At 46.7% G+C, this 19,999-nt stretch overlaps 2 protein-coding genes across 5 annotated transcripts in view; one reads left to right on the forward strand and one right to left on the reverse strand.

Moving 5' to 3' along the window:
- LOC106742321 overlaps positions 1-13,848 on the forward strand; it is an 82,056-nt gene extending 68,208 nt beyond the window's left edge. For 2 of the 4 annotated variants that reach the window (XM_014615172.1, XM_014615170.1), the window contains exons 9-17: positions 333-382; positions 2,210-2,341; positions 3,090-3,131; positions 3,917-4,113; positions 6,355-6,580; positions 10,250-10,379; positions 10,942-11,249; positions 11,595-11,793; positions 11,881-13,847. In XM_014615172.1, the coding sequence (XP_014470658.1) occupies positions 333-382; positions 2,210-2,341; positions 3,090-3,131; positions 3,917-4,113; positions 6,355-6,580; positions 10,250-10,379; positions 10,942-11,249; positions 11,595-11,793; positions 11,881-12,045 (1,449 nt within the window). In that variant the 3' untranslated portion in view covers positions 12,046-13,847. Of the gene's footprint in view, positions 1-332; positions 383-2,209; positions 2,342-3,089; positions 3,132-3,916; positions 4,114-6,354; positions 6,581-8,670; positions 8,897-10,249; positions 10,380-10,941; positions 11,250-11,594; positions 11,794-11,880 lie in introns of all 4 variants that reach the window. The other 2 variants (XM_014615171.1, XM_014615173.1) reach the window with 2 other exon arrangements.
- A 194-nt stretch (positions 13,849-14,042) lies between these two features.
- On the reverse strand, positions 14,043-17,419 carry LOC106742236 (protein hunchback-like). Its single transcript, XM_014614981.1, has 3 exons — positions 17,352-17,419; positions 16,593-16,730; positions 14,043-15,951 (listed from the first exon to the last, which is right to left on the reverse strand). The coding sequence occupies exons 1-3, from the start codon at positions 17,417-17,419 to the stop codon at positions 14,043-14,045; spliced, it is 2,115 nt and encodes a 704-aa protein (XP_014470467.1).
- Positions 17,420-19,999: the final 2,580 nt, after the last annotated feature.

The raw sequence follows: 19,999 nt of genomic DNA on the forward strand, positions 1-19,999 counted from the left end.
ATTGTGTACGCTTCTCTTAATTTCGCTCCAAAATTGACATTTATCACTTAGATCATTAAATGAAGTACATGAAAGTGTTTTTTTTCTCAGCAAATAATACATTTGTGTAGAGGCCCTTTAATATCGCCATTGGAAATCCGGGACTCCACGAGACACACAGATTCGCTTTAAATCCGAAATTGGAATACCGTTCGCCCGCGTTTGTCCGTGGGGAATGCTAATCCAGTCTCGCCGAAGTTGCGAGTGATAATCGCCAATTCGCGGGTTAGCCTCGTTAGAAAAGACATTTCGCGTGAGCAGTCACGAATGGTTTCTCCGCTTTTGCGTTCCAGGCGCAGCTGAACAAGAACAAGTTCCGCATTACTGACGGCCAGCAGTACAGGTAAGGAAAGCGCTTCGATTAATTGATCGTCCCGCGATTTAACCGGCTTGCGCACGAGCGGGTCCCGTTTTATAATTTCTCGTTGTCGTTCGCGAACGATCTCCCGCCGATTACCCGGTTGCATCTCGCGCAATGAGCTCGTAACGAGCGAAATGTGCCACGTGCAAGAATAGCCGCTTTTTAATCTCGTCCTGTCGATCTCTGCAGCGTCGAGCGTCGAATCGTTTCGAGTCGTTCACGTACGTACGTACGCGCACACCGAGCTTTAATGAAGCCTTAACATTTATCAAGCCGAAATTCCTCAGTCTTCTTAATCGTAACATGGACATGCCTGTGCATTATGGTAGTTGATTATTTATTTGGCCCACCATGTATAATACTTTCATCATATCATTATCATACATACGTGTAACCGTCATCGTACCATCATCATACTCGTGTCATCTTCATAGTGCCAGCATAATCACATCCACGTCAGAACGTCATCGTCCTCGTCAATCGTCGTCATCATATCGCAAATATATGTTAACGCATGATATTGCGTCACATTATATCTTATTAGGGACTATTAGGAAGACTAACGAGTTTTAGATTAGCGAACGTTAAGGCTTAATCGAAGCATGGCGCTACATTCCGCTCGCGATAACGCCGCGACATTCGCTTGTCGCTGCAACGTTTCTTTTTCACCATTTAATTACGCGATTACGCTGCTTATAATGCGGTCATCGATGATACACCGGCCGGTGATTTGATTAATCCCCTCGCGACGAGTCTCGAATTCGCGAGCGGCTTTCCCGCACGGAACGAAATCGAGGAGCTGTGCTCCCCTACCGCGAATTTCTGCGCTACCGGTCACTATCTTTTATAACGCGGAAAGCAAATATATTTCTCGACGGAAAATCACAAATTAGTCGGCCTCGCGAGATATTTCAACCGCGTTCGTTATATCGCCTCCAAGAGCGCGCGCGCGACGCCGTCGCTGAGAAGCCAGAAACTTTCTCCTTTGGATCTCAAGGCGCAATAATTCAGACGTTAACTCTCGAATACATATTCGATACGCTTTTGATACCCTAATGAGACTCTAAGGCGAGATCTTCCTCTCGCGTTGCACGCGCGTTCCTGCCTTCGGGGTCCCTCAAGCAAAACGAGGAACGCCCGTATATACCTGTTGAAAAATTATCTCTGCAATGTGCACTCTTTTTCCTTCCGAAGCGTTCGCACACACTCGGGGGAAGAATTAGCCCGGAGCTCGTTAGAGATAAATTGCATTTGCCGCGGATTGTCACGCATTAATTTGCTCTGTTAGAACAAGAATAGTATTTTCCTGCATTCGCTGACTCGTCCTTACAGCAAAACAATTTTCCGGCGGAGTAATCCAGCGAATGGCAATTAGTTTCTCTCGACAAATCGTTTTCCGCGTAGTAATCGACAGAGCTTGCTGCGATGCGGCTAATTATTTCTCCCCCCCCCCCAGGCTAATTTTCCCTCCGAGCGCAGGTGCCCAAGGAAGCGTCGATCGCTTCTCCCGCGCCGCCGCTTCCTTCTAACGCGTCCTCACCGTCGGGACACTCACGATCCCGTTAAATCGTCTAAAAGCGTCGATGCTCGCTCGCGTAATCCTCCGATCTTCATTAAAAATACACCTCGTCGCACACTGGATTTGAGACTCGTCCCGCCGGTCTTCGTTCTCACGTCGCGAATCGGCGGTTACATCGGCGATTACATCGACGGTTACGAGGAGGAGAAGGAGGATGATCATCCTCCTTCTCGCGCGTTGCGCAACGCGCACACGCGTTTTTAATCGTGTGCCCCTCTTCGCAAATGCAGGACAAATGTGCTTAGCCATCCCGTGGTCCACGTTACGACGCCGAACGTCATCGTCGACACCTTCATACCGCTGACCACGAGCACGCAAATCCCCAGCACGACCAGCAGACCCTACACCGTCAACGCACCGAGGTACTCGATAATTGATCGCTTAGCTTTCGATCTTTAATCTCTCGCCTCCCCGCTACCGTCAGGCAGGGCTTGGAATGACGTGACGAGTGTACGCTTGGATTAATTCTCTTCTTCTTGTGTATATATACCGATTATTACCCTCCCCCTACGCCTCCGGAAATACGTTACTTCGGTACGTGTAATCGAGAATTTACACTGAGAGAAAAATATATTTAATAATTATAATAATTATATATACATAATGCCGGGTTTACGTGTCGATGAAAAATTCGGTCGAAATCATGTCGAAGTCATGTCGAAGTCGAGTCGAGATCACGTGGAAATCAACGTTCGATTTGATACTTGTAAGATTTTATCGCGATAACTGGAAGATAATGTAGGATATTGACGTGTTTTCGTCGGATCCGTCGCGGTGGATGACATTTTTACGCACTTGCCAACAACACGACACGCGGATGCGAATTTTGGCGCGTGGCGCGAAACGCGAAAGGGACGGCCCTGGCGCCGATTTCCGCCGGCCGAGATCCGATTTCGCCCGGCGTCGGTGGTAAAACGAAGTCCCTCGCTTGCTCGCTTTACGCGCTTTCTCCGTCACGCGGTAATAAACGAGCATTTTCCTTATTCGCGCCGCCGGAAATCCTCGGATCTTATCTCCCGCCCTAATTTTCTGCCTCTCTTCTCTCACCTTTTTCTTCTTCTTCTTCTTCCTCCTCCTCCCCCTCTTCACGTGTTTGCTTTCTTCTTTCAGCCGAGGTCGACCGCAGCAGATCCATCGGGGCACGGCGCCGCCGTAAGTTCATTGTCAATTCACTTTCCTCGATGAGGCAGGATTCGAATGATGTAGCACATTCCCCGCGAGTCCGCGAGCGCGATCCACGCCATTACGGATACGTAAGGCGTGGATTTTCGGCTTCGCCGCGTCTCTTCAGAAGTCTTTTCTCGCCGACTCGCGGCATCAAGTGGAATGTTCCTCGCGAGGGAGATTTTGCTCGTTAATTTCCCAAGGAATGATCAAAAGTCGGTGTCGTTTTACCGCTTGATCCGCACATTGAATATATTTTCCGAGGGTCAAAATTTTGGATGATAATTCCGAGGAAGCTAAGATGACAATCTCATCTCGGTCATCTTCAGCTCGAAGATCCCGACTTTTAAAAGATCTCAGCCTTGTCGATTCTTGTTGATTAAAAAGTTATTAGCAAAAGAAGAGCTGATAAAACTCTTCTTTTGTTAAAAAAGAAAAGAAGGAAGCTTCTTCCGTTCGAATCTTTCTCTAACGAATATCTTCAACTGAAACCATCTGAAGGTTATTCAGGTGGACCTTCTCGACGGCCGACGTGAAATTCGTCCGTTGAGAGGAATAATCATCGTCACTTTGTAACATTCGCTCCTCCTTTCTTTCGTCCCAAGTTTTATTCTATTCTTCGTTCCAACGGGAACGGCCCATGATGAAAGTTATCGTTAATGTGGTGAATTAATTTGATGCGAGACGTATTATCTCGATCGGGTTTAACCCGAATCGAATCAGACAGATTTAACAAATCCTGCTAACGAAACTTTTTTTTCCGACGCCCCCAGGCGATCATCCCGACCCACGTTAAAGCCATCCACCGAGATAGTTTCGAAGGCGCAGGAGTTCATCGATATCTACAGGTATCCGCCGGTGAGGCCGGCGCCGATCTATCCGACACCACAAGTCGACAAGCCCGCGGCGAAATGTCGCAAGGACGTCTGCCTGCTTCCGGATTGTAGCTGCGGAGGTTCCGACATCCCAGGTAAATCTTCATTTTTTATCGCGTCAATTGCTATTCTCGATGAAAGTCTGTCTTTCTGTCTCTCTTTCGGGACGACCCACTGCAATCGGCCGATTGATTGAAATTCTACCGATCTTTCTCTCTCTCTCTCTCACATCTCCCGTCCGATTTTCTCCGAGTTTTCAGAGGAAGTCGCGGAAATTCATCTCAAAACCGCGTTCGAAGTCAGCTCTAGTCGAAATTTGAAAACATGGAATGCACAAAATACATAAAATATTTCAGCTTCCGAATATCAATTGTTTCGAAACTTTACCAAATTTCACGAAGTGTAGATAGTATTTCCATCAACGTGCAGCGGAAATTGAAAAGAATTCCGAAGAAAATGAAATTTCGACTCGGGATCGGCCGTCGCGATCGTAAAGCAGCGTATCGGCAGCGGTGGTCGCAACTTCGCGACGGTGACGTTTTGTCTTTCGTAATCGCGAATACCGGAGGTGCCGGCCGGCTTAGAAGTGGACCGGAAACGACGTGTCAGAGATAGAAAACGCCCGAGCGGAAAAGCCGGCCGCGCATCCCGCGTGCCGGAAGCTCGGAACGCGCGCCAGCTGGACGCGAACGAGGAAGTGGGGCGCCGTTCTGGAAAGCGGATATCTCGTTGGAAAGTCGTCGAATTCTGCGCTCATCTGTTCTCCGCCGCGTCAGCAGGGAGGGGAGAGCTCGGATCGATTAAATCAGCCGTGATAAAGCCGAGACGAGAATATCTCGTTCGGCCGGCCGAACGTGCCGGGCGGGAGGAGACATTCGTGACTCGGTCGGTGCGACTTCGCGTCGCGAATGTTAAGTTTGACGAACGGTTTAGACGGTCTCTCTCTCTCTCTCTCTCTCTCTCGCGGGCGGAGGACTTTCTCCGATTCTCTAACGTTACATATACGCCGCGGAGACCGCCGTTACACGCCGCACGCTCGAAAGTGAAACACAAATATATCCACGCCCGACGTGCGTCGCCCTTCGAAATCGAAAGCGAAATTCGCGCTCGAGAGGGACGTTCCAGCGAGAACGATCGATCGACCGATTGCCGTTGATCGTCTCGGATCGTCTACCGAATGATTGACGTGAAAAACGATCGTGAAAACGCGCTATCCGTGTAATCCGGGTTTTTCTATATGGCCTGAATACCCAACTCGCGGGTATTATCGGGATCAGAAACAGTTTCTTTGGAATCATATATTTTTCTCTGCATAAATATTCTTATTCTTCCTGGCAACGGGTTTGGAGATATTTTGAACCGAGGTCGAACGAAAACTGAATACCTTGCCGGGTATTTTACATTTTATTGGGTTGATGCAACTCGTCCCGTATTTTAATCAAAATGCACATGTGACTTTTATTTATTTTAAGATACAATCGATCAATTAGATATACTCCGTTTTGTTCGATGACCTGCCATCTTTCCGGTACACAGGGAAAATATTATAGTAACAATTATCGCAAAATTTTGTAATGCTGGACCATAACGGAATTATACAATTTTGTGGTAATTTTTACTACACTATTTTCTCCGTGTAACTATATGATCCTACGTAGAAATTCTGTGATCTCTGAGCGAAGAACTGATGAAGAAACGGAACGAATTTTTACATCAACTCCATGTGCTCAATATATCCTGATAGAAAAATTAAGTATCTCGGAAAAGTGCCTATTTTCTTTATTGACCTTTCCTTCATACTTTCACACGTACAATAACTTGGACAATAAATAATTAGAGCAGGAAGCAGAAATAAGAAATTTAGAATAACGAGCGGAATTAATGAGAATAATGAAAATAACGCGAATAAGAAGTGAAAATAATGAGAATAAGAGGGCAAAAATCGGCTGTTTGGTTCTAGAATACTCAGTTAATTTAAGAAATACCCCGGTAACTGACGCCATTAAAGTCTCATTACGTTGGTGAAATTGTCGTTTTCTCCTTCGCTTCGCGGACGAAAGGAGAGAGAGAGAGAGAGAGACAGACAGACAGAGAGACAGAGACAGAGAGACGATTCTTAGAGAGAAACGATCTACGAGAATTCCCCGATTTTCCAACACCGGTAGGCGCGACTCCTCGGTAAAATGACGCCCGGAGAATCTCCATTTCTCCTAGGTAGACATAGAAATAACGAATTTCTCAAAAGCCTAAGAGAGAGAGCGCGTGTGACACGTGCGGTAACGATATACGCGCTCGTATACCACCGCGATGATGAAACTGTGATGACACGCACGCAGGTGGTATTCCGAACGAGCAGACGCCGCAGATCGTTCTGCTCACGTTCGACGACGCCGTGAACGACCTGAACAGGCCGCTGTACAGCGACCTGTTCGAAAACGGCCGTAAAAATCCGAACGGCTGCCCGATCTCGGCGACGTTTTACGTCTCGCACGAGTGGACGGACTATAGCCAGGTGCAAAATCTCTACGCGGACGGCCACGAAATGGCGTCGCACACAGTCTCGTAAGTCGGCTCTCGCGGGTTCTCACTGTTCAAGCGCATCACCGTCATCGTCATCGTCATGAAACGCGTTGTCTTCACCAGGGGAACTCGCCACGAGACACGAAACGCTCGCGCGCATCGCGCACGGAGGAAAATCGTTTAGGGGAACAGCAAGTTTCACGCTGTCGCAGCAAATCAAATATACAATGTAAAAATAAATATGTACATGGTGTCTCATTAATATTGCCTAATATTTTAGAAGCCGATCCTTGAGGTTATTTTACAAGGAAAAGTTCGCATTAACGTACGTTCATCTTATCACCATGAAAACGACTTCGAAAATCAATTCCTAAAAAAATATATATATATATATTTATTTATTTATTTATTTATTTGCTACGAAAAGCAAAAGAAAATTTGCTGCCCCTCTGAATTATTTTTCTCCGTGTACGTGTTTCTGCATTCATCGTGTCTCTTTCTCTCGCTCTCTTTCTCTCTCTCTTTCTCTCTCTCTTTCTCTCTCCATTTGGCTGCGTGCGTGCGTCCGACTTTCGACGTCCGATTTTTTCCGCCTCCGTCTGCTCGCTTTGACCGTCCACTTGACCGTCGCGCGTCCTCTCCTTCGGCGGAGAGCACGCGCCACGGAGACGTCGATCGAGAAGCGCGACGCGTCCACGGCGGATCCTGCAATGCACGGATCCTCCGACGAGCGGGTCCTCCAGGTGTTGTTTAATAACGTCGCAGCCTCTCGCCCGAGAGGATTTTTTCTGCAACTTATATTCACGTACGTCTCATGTTGTATATATATATATATATATGTGTGTGTGTGTGTGTGTGTACTTTCCAATCTCTAATTAATATTTATATTTTTTTATCAATTTATGATTATATATTTATATCGTTTCCGTATAGATCGGGCTTCGTTTTCGTCGATTGCCGGTCACCGGGCGCGATTATGCGCGAAATTTCTGGAAAGATTGCTTTGCAAAGGTTGAAGTTGACGTGTCACGTAACTACGTTCGAGGCAATTTAAAACTTATTTCACTGGTACATTGGCCGTAACGTAGTCCCCCATTGGTTCCTAATCGAAAGTCGTTTTATTCCGACTCCTTTACACGCCCTTTAAGCTTACGAATAACCTTTCGAATCACCCTGTACATCCTTGTTCATACACGAGAACATAAATTAATACGAATTTTATTTCTGCGTACGGAAAGACCTAACGAACGCTGGGAAGACGGCAAGTAGGTGAACATACGCGGCATCGAGATGAAATTCCCCTCGTCGGTCCCTTTAAATTCTACGGAAGATCCGCCGGGCGGATGTGGAGGAGAAATTTCAATTCAGACAGGGTCAAGGTACACACGTGTACAGCTCGTGTGCTCGTTACCGATCGCGTTCCACCGATCGCGAAGACGATGCGACGGCACCGTGCAATTAGAGGATCCGCTGTGGGCGGCTGAAAAACGCAAATCACTGTACTCGCCCGGTGAAACCGCGCGATGCGAGAGATCGGCGATCTCTCGTCGTACCGAAGGGATCGCCCGGCCCGATAGCGACGCGCCGTAAAACACGCGGTTTCACCAGGTGTGCACGACACCCGAGTCGTATACTAACGACGCGTGGTACTAACTCTTTTCTTTCTTTCTCTCTCTTTCTCTTTGCCTCTCTGTCTCTCTCTCTTTCTCTCTCTCACGCTCTCTTCATCGCCACATCACACGCTCCTCATTCCCATCACGCGCCGACTCTAACGTGTCACACATTGTCACACATCGACCACCGGCACAAATACTCCCACGCGTAAACGTCATGTATGAAAAACGCTCGCCATATTTAAAAAAAAAAAAACTCCACATCACACACCGATATACCGTGGACAAAAAAAAACGAACGAACGTAAATTGAATTGAAATTAAATCGAACGACGACTCGGCACGCGACACGCACACACCTCTCGACGACAATCTCTCGAGCGCGCGTTTCCGTTCCCTTCTCCTCCGTGCCTCTCTTTCTCTTTCTTCACCGTTTCCCCCCGACCGCCCCCTTTCCCACTCTATTATACGCCCACGTCTCTTGAATCACCTTCCGAACCGCGATCCCGAAACGAACAGGTGACTACCTACCGGAGGAGATACCGCAAATCGTACTCTTGACCTTCGACGATTCCGTGAATGACCTGAACAAGGGCCTGTACGCCGATCTGTTCGAGAAGGGACGAAAGAACCCGAACGGCTGTCCCATCTCGGCCACCTTCTACGTGTCCCACGAGTGGACCGACTACAGCCAGGTGCAAAATCTCTACGCCACCGGCCACGAGATTGCCTCCCACACGGTCTCGTAAGTAGCCAGGCGAAGAAAGGAAAAAAGAGCTCGCCGGAAGATCGTCGTCAGACGAATCCGAACGCGCTCGATGTAAACGCGATTTATTCTCGCGATTATGTTCTCAGCAGCGAGAGCAAAGTCTCGGGGTGGGCATGCGTAAAATCCCGAATTTACGTCAAAATCAATTCTGACTCCGACCTTGACAGAGATTCAAAATTGATCAGAATCGATTTCGATTCTGGCACTAATTAAAAAAAAAAAAAAAGAGAGAACCAATTCAATCAATTCTTGATTTCCGATTTATTCGCGACATAACGAGATCCTTCCGGAGAGGGGATATCCAAGGCCCATCGTCTGTTTTGCAAACGAAGTGAAATAAATTACGGTGAAACATCGGTCGGACACCGCGAGGGAATCGAGCGTCCCGGACGAACCACCGTGCTCTTCCATTTTCATTCGCGCGCACATGCGACCCAATCTGTATCAATCACGCTTGCTCTCGGCAATTGCAATCACCCGTCTCATCGGTGCACTTCAATATCACGGATAAACGTCGAGCTATTAATCACTCCCGTTGGAGTTACCGAAAAGCGATTATCGCCTACGCTTTAACAGGGCCGCTCGGTGCTGGAATTAACACTAGCTCGTCTCGTCGACGAGTGAGTTAACAAGTGGCACGGTGTAATCGCTCGCTCATCGGGTCGATCGATCGATCCGATCGATCGCTTTCGCTATCGTCGCGCTACGCCGAGCAGGTCGAGGTGACGGCGCGATGGCGCCTTCGGGAAATATATTTCGCGCTGTTACATTTCTGTTGCGTTATTTTATAACAGATATCTTGTTGTTATCGTACGATTTCAAACTTCCTGTCGCTCTTATTCTACGTCGTTCTCGATGAAAGAGCCGATTAAAGGGAAGAAGGAATTTTTCGTGCGAAAATAATCCATAAAAAAAAAGAATAGATGACGAGAGCTATCGAGTGTTTTTTTTTTTCTTTTTACGAATAAATCAGCGAATAAACGATGAATTTCTTATGAAAAAATCTTTTAAGGCGACCATATCGATAAAGAGTAATTTCGAGAGAGATATCAATAAAGACTCGTTCAGCAGCGAAAGTGGACTTCCTTGTACGAAATCTCAATCGTGCGTTCTTTCGACGGCTCTCGGCGTCTCGTCATTCTGCAAAAGCGACGTTAACGTCTGGCCGTTAACGATTGCGTAATCAAAAGAGAAAAAGACGTCTGCGCCGTCACGGCGGACGTCGTCGTCGACCACCTCGAGTTCGGCGCCGGCGCGCGATCGGCGAATGCGAAGGCTCGTTTAATTCCTCATAATTCCAAATGATCGACGAGAAACCCATTACGACAGACACAGTTTCGGCGAACAGTTCTCGGCGCGAAAGTGGGCGCGAGAGGTCGCCGGCCAACGTGAGATCCTGTCGGCTTACGGAGGCGTCAAGCTGGAGGACGTGCGGGGGATGAGGGCTCCCTTCTTATCGGTGAGTGCTTTTTTGCCAGCTCTTATTGTTTCTCGTTCGCGATTAAGAGAGAATAATAAACGCGTTAATACTTGATACCTCGCGTTGAACTTTTGTCGGCTCGTCCGATTCTTCTTGAACTGTACATCAGGCACTTCGTCACGGGAAGAGAAAACGTGGCAAATTCTGCCCGAACACACGTGAATTTTTCTAAACGAATTTTTACACTTTTAGAACCGACCCGGAGAAATCGGCGGAAAAGTGGAGGAGAAAACCTGGTTTTTCCCCGAAACTAAAACTATAATTTTAGCTCGCTTTGCAAAAACGTTCACGCGTATAAAATAGTTATGCATTTTCCAAATCGACTTTCGGGCCGCCCAGTACACACTCGATATTTTAAGATGATGCTTCAAGTTCGACGGAATTCGCCGGCTCAGCTTGCAAACCGAAATTTCAATTCAATGTGAATGAACGCGAGTTTCCGCGAGAATTCCGGTACCCTCGGAGACGCGCGGAACGACGTGATTCGGGGGCGATGCAACGACGCTCTACATACGTTTGGTTGCGACCGTTGCACTCGCAGGTCGGCGGCAACAACATGTTCAAGATGCTCTGGGACACGAACTTCACGTACGACTCCTCCATGCCGATCTATGAGAACCGGCCGCCCAGTTGGCCGTACACGTTGGATTACAAGCTCTTCCACGACTGCATGATACCGCCCTGTCCCACGAGATCCTATCCGGGCTTGTGGGAAGTTCCTATGGTAATGTGGCAAGATCTCAACGGCGGTAGATGCTCGATGGGAGACGCCTGCAGCAACCCACCGACACCGGACGGCGTGTACAAGATGCTCATTAAGAATTTCGAGCGGCATTACACGACGAACAGGTTAGTGGAAAGCGACAGATCGTATTGCGTAGCGGGCCGTCCGCGATTGTCGACTCGCGAATCTGCTCCTTTACACGTTGCCGCGTGAAGTCCACGGAGAAATTGACTTTACTTTAATCGAATCGAACGACATCCTTGCCTGGATATGAACGGACAAGTGTTTCGTTTTAAAAAACCAAGATTTGGTTCTCCGAATTCAGTTCTTGTAACCAGAAATTCTATTTTTTTTTTTTTTTTTTTTTTTNTTCTCAAACGCCTTCGTTAGGCAGGTCGTTCATTGTCCCCCTGTCTTACGAAAGTCGCGTTAATTCGCACGTGGTTCTCGCGTTATCGTGACGTCGACAGGGCGCCATTCGGTCTGTTCTACCACGCCGCATGGTTCACCCAGCCGCATCACAAGGAAGGCTTCATATCGTTCCTCGACACCATCGTCGCCATGGACGACGTATGGGTGGTCACGAATTGGCAGGCCATCCAGTGGATTAGGAATCCAACGCCCTTGGCGCTCATGCACACTTTCGAATCCTTCGGATGCCATTATCCGGTGAGCACCACCCCGTCCTTTCTCGCTCTTGAGGCCTTTTCTCTCGAATAGCCCGACGATAATGAGCAATTTGGCGTGTGCATGCAGGACCGACCGAAGAAATGCAACAACCCGAAGGTCTGCAATCTCTGGCACAAGAGCGGCGTGAGGTACATGAAGACCTGCCAGGCATGCCCGGACATCTACCCGTGGACAGGCAAGACCGGTATACGTAGCAGTCGCATCGACAACGAGGTCGACGCGCACGAATGAGCTGTACAGACGGAAAGCGCAGTTTTCGTTGCGATCGGGAAGAGAGAGAAACCGCTCATCGTACGAGAGGCAAACCCGAATAACGTGAACGTCCCACCGAAAAATGCGTCGCCACCACGGACGGCACAAACTTCAAACAGACGTCCGCAAGATGTTTCACCTTTTCTGGACGTCTTTTCGAAACTTATGCTCTCTGGAAGTAAAAGAGGGAGGAGGCTAGAGAGGAGGTTTAAAGGATAAATCTTATTAATCTTCAATTAGATTTAATCACTTAAGCAAGCACTTAAATTTAATTAAATTTCACGCGATTCAATTTAATGCAATTTAATTTGCTCTAATTGAATTTTTGTTAAATTGAATTTCACCCAATTTAATTGATTTACCAAAATTGAGCAAAATTGAGTTGAATAAAGTTTAATTAAATTTGGTTAAGTAAAATTTCATTGAGTTTAATTAAATTTCGGTCAATTTCGGTTTGAATTCAATTGATGAGTTAAATTTCGGTAAAATTCGATAGAATTTCGTTAAATTGAATTCTCCCCCTCTCTCTGGGCTTCTTCGGACTTTCTCGCGGATTTCTTCGCGTTATTCGGGCTTGCGCCGCTGTTGCCGCGCTAGGAGGGAGGACGCACTCTCTTCCGTTCGGTTTAAGTAAACCTCGAGTGCTGCACGCGCGCGTCCTCGCGGACGGACGCACTCGGGCCGAGTACGCCGATGCAACGAGTGTTTCGCGCGACGAGAAAGCTGTCCCTCGCGACCGACCGGGGCTTGCGGAGAGAGAAAGAGAGTTCGTGGGAGATCCGAAACGGTCGTCCACGATTTCCTCGATCCTCCTCGAAAATGTGGGTGAGGGCGAATATCACGAGGAGGGATCGCGTGTCGGTCGGCCTCCGCAGCGTGTCGTCCGCTCGTCGGCAAGCTTTTGCTCCCCGTTTCATTTCTTCTTTATTTCTCGTCTTATTCGAGCGCGTCGATATCGACATCGGTATCGGAGGCGCGTGCGCCGAGTTAATTCGAGCCGCGGAAAAATGAAGATCGTGCGAAGAACACCGAAGAGCCCACGCTTTCTCTCCTTTCTTCTCCTTCTTCTTCCTTCACTTCTTCCTTTTCTCTTCCCGTTTCTCTCGCGTACTTTCCCCTCATTTCTCTCAGCCGACTCTCTTCCGCCCCCCCCCTCCCTTTTTCTCTTTTTATCTCTTACTCTTTCTCTTTCCTTCTCTTTTTCCTCTTCTTCGTCTATCGTTCCTTCTTCTATCGTTACCTCTGTCGAATTCGCGAACATCCTCGGCGTACTCGGCCGAATTCGGCCAAATAGAGCAATTAATTAAATCGCAACGCGTTAATAATTAATCGTCGGGATACGTAAGTAATTAAGCGCCGGTCGCCGGAGACTATCATCATTTCGTAATTTAAAGAAACTCGCGACGGCTCTCGCGATCACGTGAGATTCACGATGCGCGGAGGAGGTCTCGTTACTCTTTTTTTTTGCGGAGAAAAAAAAAACAGAAAAATCATAAGAAAAGGAAAGAGTAAGAATCGAGGGAATCTCGCCTTGACGAAGTATCATGCGCACGAGGGGATCGTCGTGTTTACCTTCTAGAACGTAAAAAACTATATGTAATATGACTTTATAATAAATAAATATTTCGCTACAATATACATGTCTACCTCTCTTCTCTCTCTCTCTCTCTCTCTCTTGACCGACCGACCGACCGACCGACCTCGTTCTTTAAAATCTCACAGACAATGTCGGGAGGATGTTAGATTTAATTAAATCCAGTCTAACTAAATGCGATATTCCCTCTCAATCATCAAATTGGTATCAAACTACTAATACTTTTTAATATTATACATCAGAGAGAGTCTCTTTATTCTTTTTCTTTTCTCTTCCCTGTTCTTCCTCTTCCTTCTTTTTCTTCTCACGTATACAAACACACACCAATTTATAGTTCTTTTTTGTACAATATACAACAACAGAGCCGGAGCTCCGCGACCCGCTACCCGTGGTTGGCGCACTTCTCGTGTATGTGGATGACGAACCTCTTCCTGTCGCCGTAAGGTCGATTGCACAAGTTGCACGTGAAGGGGTCGTCTTGTCCGTGGCAGCTCATGTGCGCGTTGTACATCTCCACATCGGGGTATGGTATCCCGCAGTGTACGCACATGTAACTTACTTCTGTTGCCGCTGTCTGCTGCTGCTCGCGCTCCTGAGTCGGTCCGACGGGGTTCGGGGCGTCTTCCGGGGTGGCCGAGATCAAGGTCGAAGGAGGAGCCGACGACGGGGTGGGCGAGCTCGACTGACAGAGCCTCTTCCCGCTCTGCTTCGCAGATTCCTCGTCCGTAGTGTCGTCCTCCGGCGCAATCTGGAGCTTGACGGCGACACCCTTGCGCCTCTTGTTGGCGGCCGACGGCTTCTGCGAGTACGCCGGGTTTGCCTGCTGAAAAGGGAGCTGCGAGCTGGCGGTGTTCGGCTCGTTCCTCGGCAATCCCGAGGCCGACGCTTGCCGGCAAGAGAGCTGGCAGCTGGTGTTGTGCTTTTTCTTCAGCGACCCTGAGGTCAGGTCCAACGGCATGTTCTCGGAGCTGTAGAACTGCTCCAGCTCCTCCTGGTTTCTGCCGACGGCCGGCTGGTTCTCGGCGCTGAAGTGTTCGAAAAACTCGGGTTGCCGGACCGCCACGACGTTCGTCGTTGCAGCCACCATGACGACCTCTTCCCCCGCATCTCCGGTGTTCTGCGGCGCCGACGTCGTCGTGTGCGTCCTCTCGCCGAAGACGAAGCCACCGGTTGGCATGAGCTGCTGCACCTTCGTGTTCAACGTGGTAAGCAGCTTGGGCGAGAAGCGGAAAGAGCTCATCTGCTGGGTCGTCGGCTCGACGTTCTGCCTCACTGGGTTGTCGTTCTTCATGTTGAATATGTTCGCCAGGGTGCTAAAAGCGAAGGACATGGGTTTGGACGTCGTCTGTGAAGATGACCCTGGTGTCGGCGTCTCCGTCGACGCCGGTGTCGGCGTCTCTGTCGGCGCCGGTGTCGGCGTCTCCGTCGGCGCCGGTGTCGACGTCTCCGTCGGCGGCAACGGTTGCGGTGACGTCGTCCTGGGCTGTTGGACGATGTCGTCGCCGTCGTTGCTGTCGTCGTTGCTGTTGTCGCTGTCATACCCGACATCAGCCACCTGGGCGATCGTGTTTTCGCTCGACTTCTCCGTCTCCGACGCCGTCGACGTCGATGTCGGCCTGCTGGCGCTCTTCGACTTCTGCCTGGGCCCGCGTCTCGTCCCGTAGATGTCGATCTCCACCTCGCTGAACGTGCCGTCGTCGTTGCGCCTCGGCGCCGGGTTGTGCTTATGCTTGCGCAGGTGCTGCTTGAACGTGTGGTAATATTTGGCGGCGTATGAACAGTCCTTGCAGCTGAACGGGTAGACGTTCGAATGGGACTTTCGGTGGCTGTTGAGCATCGACAGGTTCACGCAGGTGTACGTGCAATCCTCTTTGGTGCACTTGTACGGCTTCAAGCCGATGTGGTTCATCAGGTGGAAGCCCAGGTGGTGCCTGTACTCAGTGACGAACGGACACTTGTAGCAGTACAACAGCTTCTCTGGCTTCACGTGGATCGGTGTGTGAGCCCACTGCTCGATCTTCGTCACCGTTTTGAAGCCGCATTTTCTGCACGAGTACTTCTTCGGCTGGCCCTGGGCGTTGAAAATGGGCGTCCGCACCCCCGGCTCCTCGACATCGTTCTCATGGTCGTCCGCCGACGGAAACGCGATTTGCTCCTTGTGGATCTGCCCCAGCTGCTCCAACGCCGTGTTCACCATCTCCCGTCCTGTTTCCGTGATATGCCCCGCGTTGGCCGTCTCCACGGTCTCGTTGGGCGTGATGTGCAGGATCAGATGCTCCACGATCAGTCTCCTGGAAGATACGATGTATCGGAAGTGAAGGAATAAATTCAGCCTGGATCGTGCCGATCTGGTCTTTCTTCGTTCTTTTTGATCGAAGTTTATGGCGTAGCGATCGAACTTTTCAAGAACGAGTTCCCGAATTTATCTTTCTTCTCAAGTGGAAAGATTCCTTTTGTTCGAGAATACATAAACGGAAAAGTAAATATTCCCTTTGATACAATAATACAGAATAATATTTTCATATTTATTCGCATTATTGCGTATATATGCTCACTTCAATTAATATTTATGTTATTACTATTATTCATATCATAACTTAAGATTTTTTAATTTAGTAAAATAAACGTATAGGAACGTAATTTTGCTTGATAAATACTGAATTTATATAAGTGGTCCCTTTAATACGCTATTGAAAAAACACTGAGCTTTGCAACCTCTTTAAGGCTTAATTGAGGTTTTATTGAAGCTTAGTTGTGCGTTATTATTAGTAACCGTCAACGAAGATAGCGAATGTTGAGCTTTTCCGAACACCCGCAGGGAAGAGTGGAGAAACGAAATTTGATGGTAACAATCTAATCGTGGAATGGCATGTTCTTATCAAATGTGATGAAAATATCAATCATCGTTCTCATGAAGAAACGACTGACGTACCTCTGGACTATTTGGAACTTGCAGATCGAACATACGTACGGGCTGCTTGCGGAACTTTCCTCGTATTTCAACTTCTCCGTGGTGTCTTCTTGCGGTTTGGATTCTTCGGACTGCGGTTTGGATTCTTCGGACTGCGAGCTGTTACAAATTGGTACTTAGTACAATACAGTCGAGTGTTGAATAAGATTTTCGAACGGAATTAAAACGGGCTTTCGCATGCTCCAGCTACGGCAATTGCTGCTGCAGCTGGGGCTGTGAGATCATCAAGCGACGCTAAAGGAAAACAATTGTTCAGTTTACTTTTCTTCTTTCAAAAATAATAGTTATCTTGAACGAAGAATATTTTTTTCTTGACGATACTATCGAAATATATTAGAAAAGTTCAAATGATAATTATCATTTACACAAGAAAAAGGAATTTATTCTTTTTCCAAGAATATCATAAACTTTATCAAAGGAAAATTAAATTCAGCGGATTTGAACAAATTAATTGAAATTTTAGTGTTTTAATTTAATATTCTTGATTGAAGTAAACTTACTAGGTTTCAGAACATATTTTGAGTAAATTTGATGTTTATGATTTGGAATATATAAATGTATGAAATACTTGAAATAAGTATGTAATATTTACTTAAATATGCAGTATATATTTTTCTGAATGCGAGAAGACTCGGAGAAAAATCTAAAAACTGGGAGAAGGAAAGATAGAGAGGGATTCGGGGATTCTCGAATCAACGAGGGGGTCGCTCGATTACTTACCACGATTCCAATATCCCAAGCGAAAGTGGTTGAAGATTCGATGAAGCGTCTCCTGTCTTCAACGACATGTTGCTGTTACTGTTGCTGTTGTTTTTGTCGTTTTTCTTGGTTTAAACGCGCCTATAAAATTCCTCCTCGCCTGTTAGGTTTCTGTCTATCTTGCCGCGATCCTTAAAAAACAACGTCGTGTGGAATCATCCAAGGATTATAGGATCAGTCGTTGTTCGCTGAACGAGTGCTAAACGAAGAGTGCTCGACATTTCGTTCCTTATACGACGATTGTCTCGACCGAGAGGAAAAAGTCTCTTTGCTCTAGTTGTCCTTTTTCTCAGAAATGGACTCTTTAGAATATACCGTACTTTTATGGATAGTATATGAATGGTTTGCCGGCGGTTGTAAATTCGGGCAGATGTTAGCGAAAGTCATGCAACAGTCTGGAGAAGTGATTTCGATCTCATTTCGAATACGCAACAAACGCATGGGTGAAAAGGGATAATGGTTCTCTTGCCCTTTTTGTAAAAGAAACTAGGTCACTTTTCTACGCCTTGCAACATAAAATTATACCGAGCGTTTTGAACAAGGTCAGTTTTTTCGTCCTTTCTTTCCGCATATTTTCTCAGCAAGACTTCTGGGTCGGGAACTCTTTCACTTTGCGAAATACTAATGTTTACCTGCTACCATGTTGAACAATTTCACGCCTTTCAAATGTATGCAAAGTATGTTGAATAAATTCGAGGGGGTTTTTGACGAAAAATGCCAGGCCGATGTTTTCAAAGTTAAACGTAAATGGACTTTTGTAAAACTGTATACTAACGAGTGTTCAAAGTTTCTTCAATATTTTATATTCTATCGTTTATCTACTGTTATCTTAGCCGCGCGTAAAGGGTTCTTCCGGTCTCTAAAGATTATCTCATCATAATAACTTATTCAAAAAAACCATTAGTGACCATTTTTTAAGAGGGTCATCGAAAAAATAAAATGAAAAATGAGATAATTTATTTCTTCGTGAATGAGTTAACCCTTTTACAATAAAAGGATATATATGCAAAACGTATAATATAATGTAATTTATTTTTGTATTATTTTCTCAAGAGGAATATACTGATTTTTCCGTTTTTACTTAATAATAATAATAATTAGAAATAAATTAGGCACCTGCGATCTCCGGACGAGCGAAATTTCTCGAGCGACGAAATCCGATCGTTTCGACGTGTTATTCGCACCGTGCGATTCGACACATACTTAATATCTCGAAGGGTTACAAGATCCATTTTTATTCTGATTCACATGGCACGGGGCGACAGTTTGTAAAGGAAGCGGATTCAGGATTTGACTATAATGAAACTTTGAAATGCGATGACCTTGTCAACACGAATTTGTCAAGAAACCATCGGCGTAAAAGAGCGACCTGCATTTATTGCACTGCATTCTTTCGAACGGCCGATATAAGGCGTATCTAAATATGCAAATAGAGATCGATACATGACCGCTCGCTTTCTTTGCCAAACAGAGCTCTCTCTTTTTCCAAACTTTGCGTTATTCATTGCAAGAATACGAAATTCTCTGCGGTATTAGCCGGTATTGTAAACTAAAGGATTTATGTATTCTGCAAATATAAAATAATTGCCTAACGTAGAACAATCGTCATCGACGTTACCTCAACCTCGCAGGGAATTTCGCTCCGGAAATCCGTGGTGGTCTTTCCACCTCCAGGCGATCCTCGTCTCTCGTTCTTCCTCTCTTTCTCTCCCCTGGTTGCGTCTTCTCGTTCCTCTAATTCACACCCACGGAGATCGGCGTCAGGTGGAAAGCGACACAAAATACCTTCTCTTAAGATCGACGTCGATCACGTAAACAATCTGCGTAAGATGGACAGCACGAGGACACGTTAATTACGATATTTATATGTACACATATGCATCTACGCGATTGTAGTGTACATATATATGAGGAAATATATATATATATATATTTCTTTTTTTATTATATATATATGTATGTATATGTATATATACACAATGTGCAAAGACACGACGAATGCGACAGAATCCGTGCAAACGCTCGGCATCGACTGACATCGTCCGCGAATTCCCGAGTATTTGAAGTACCGAACCGAACCCTGAATACTGATGAGGGTAGCTACCACCTCTACTTGCTATTAGGGTCTCAGAGACCAGCCCTTATTTTTTGTCCAATCGTAGCAGGGCCACTACTCTAGTTCAAAGACGTTGCCGACGCTGGCGTTGTCTCGTTCCGCATCTCTTGCCAACCCTCTGTTATTTTTGTTTCTCTCGTTCGCTCGTTCTCTCGTTCGCTCGTTCTCTCGTTCGCTCGTCTTCTCGTTCGCTCGTTCTCTCGTTCACAGATACGCAGCCGCATTCTTCCCGCAAAAAACCAATATTGTTATAAAAAATAGTCGGAGTTAATAGGTTTTACGTTTTTTTCATGAATTGCCGAATCTTCTCTTTGGACTATTAGTGAATGCACCGTGAATGCACCAGTGCGGAAACGACACGTGGAGAAGTACATTGTTTAATAATAATAATAATAAGCGGGAAAATCCTCTGGCATGTATAATTAAGTGTATATTGCAGATGGATAGACAGCATGGAACGAGGAAATTATTATATATGAATACATTAGAAAGG

Source organism: Dinoponera quadriceps, unplaced genomic scaffold (genome assembly GCF_001313825.1).
Source record: "Dinoponera quadriceps isolate SergipeBrazil2010 unplaced genomic scaffold, ASM131382v1 scaffold628, whole genome shotgun sequence".
Classification (NCBI taxonomy): Eukaryota; Metazoa; Arthropoda; class Insecta; order Hymenoptera; family Formicidae; genus Dinoponera; species Dinoponera quadriceps.

Coding starts and splice junctions, on each gene's coding strand:
- LOC106742236 (XM_014614981.1), bottom strand. CDS start 17,419: ATGTCGTTGAAGACAGGAGACGCTTCATCGAATCTTCAACCACTTTCG. Junction 16,731..17,351: donor CTTGGGATATTGGAATCGTG/GTAAGTAATCGA, acceptor AATTTGTAACAG/CTCGCAGTCCGAAGAATCCA. Junction 15,952..16,592: donor AAGTTCCAAATAGTCCAGAG/GTACGTCAGTCG, acceptor CGTATCTTCCAG/GAGACTGATCGTGGAGCATC.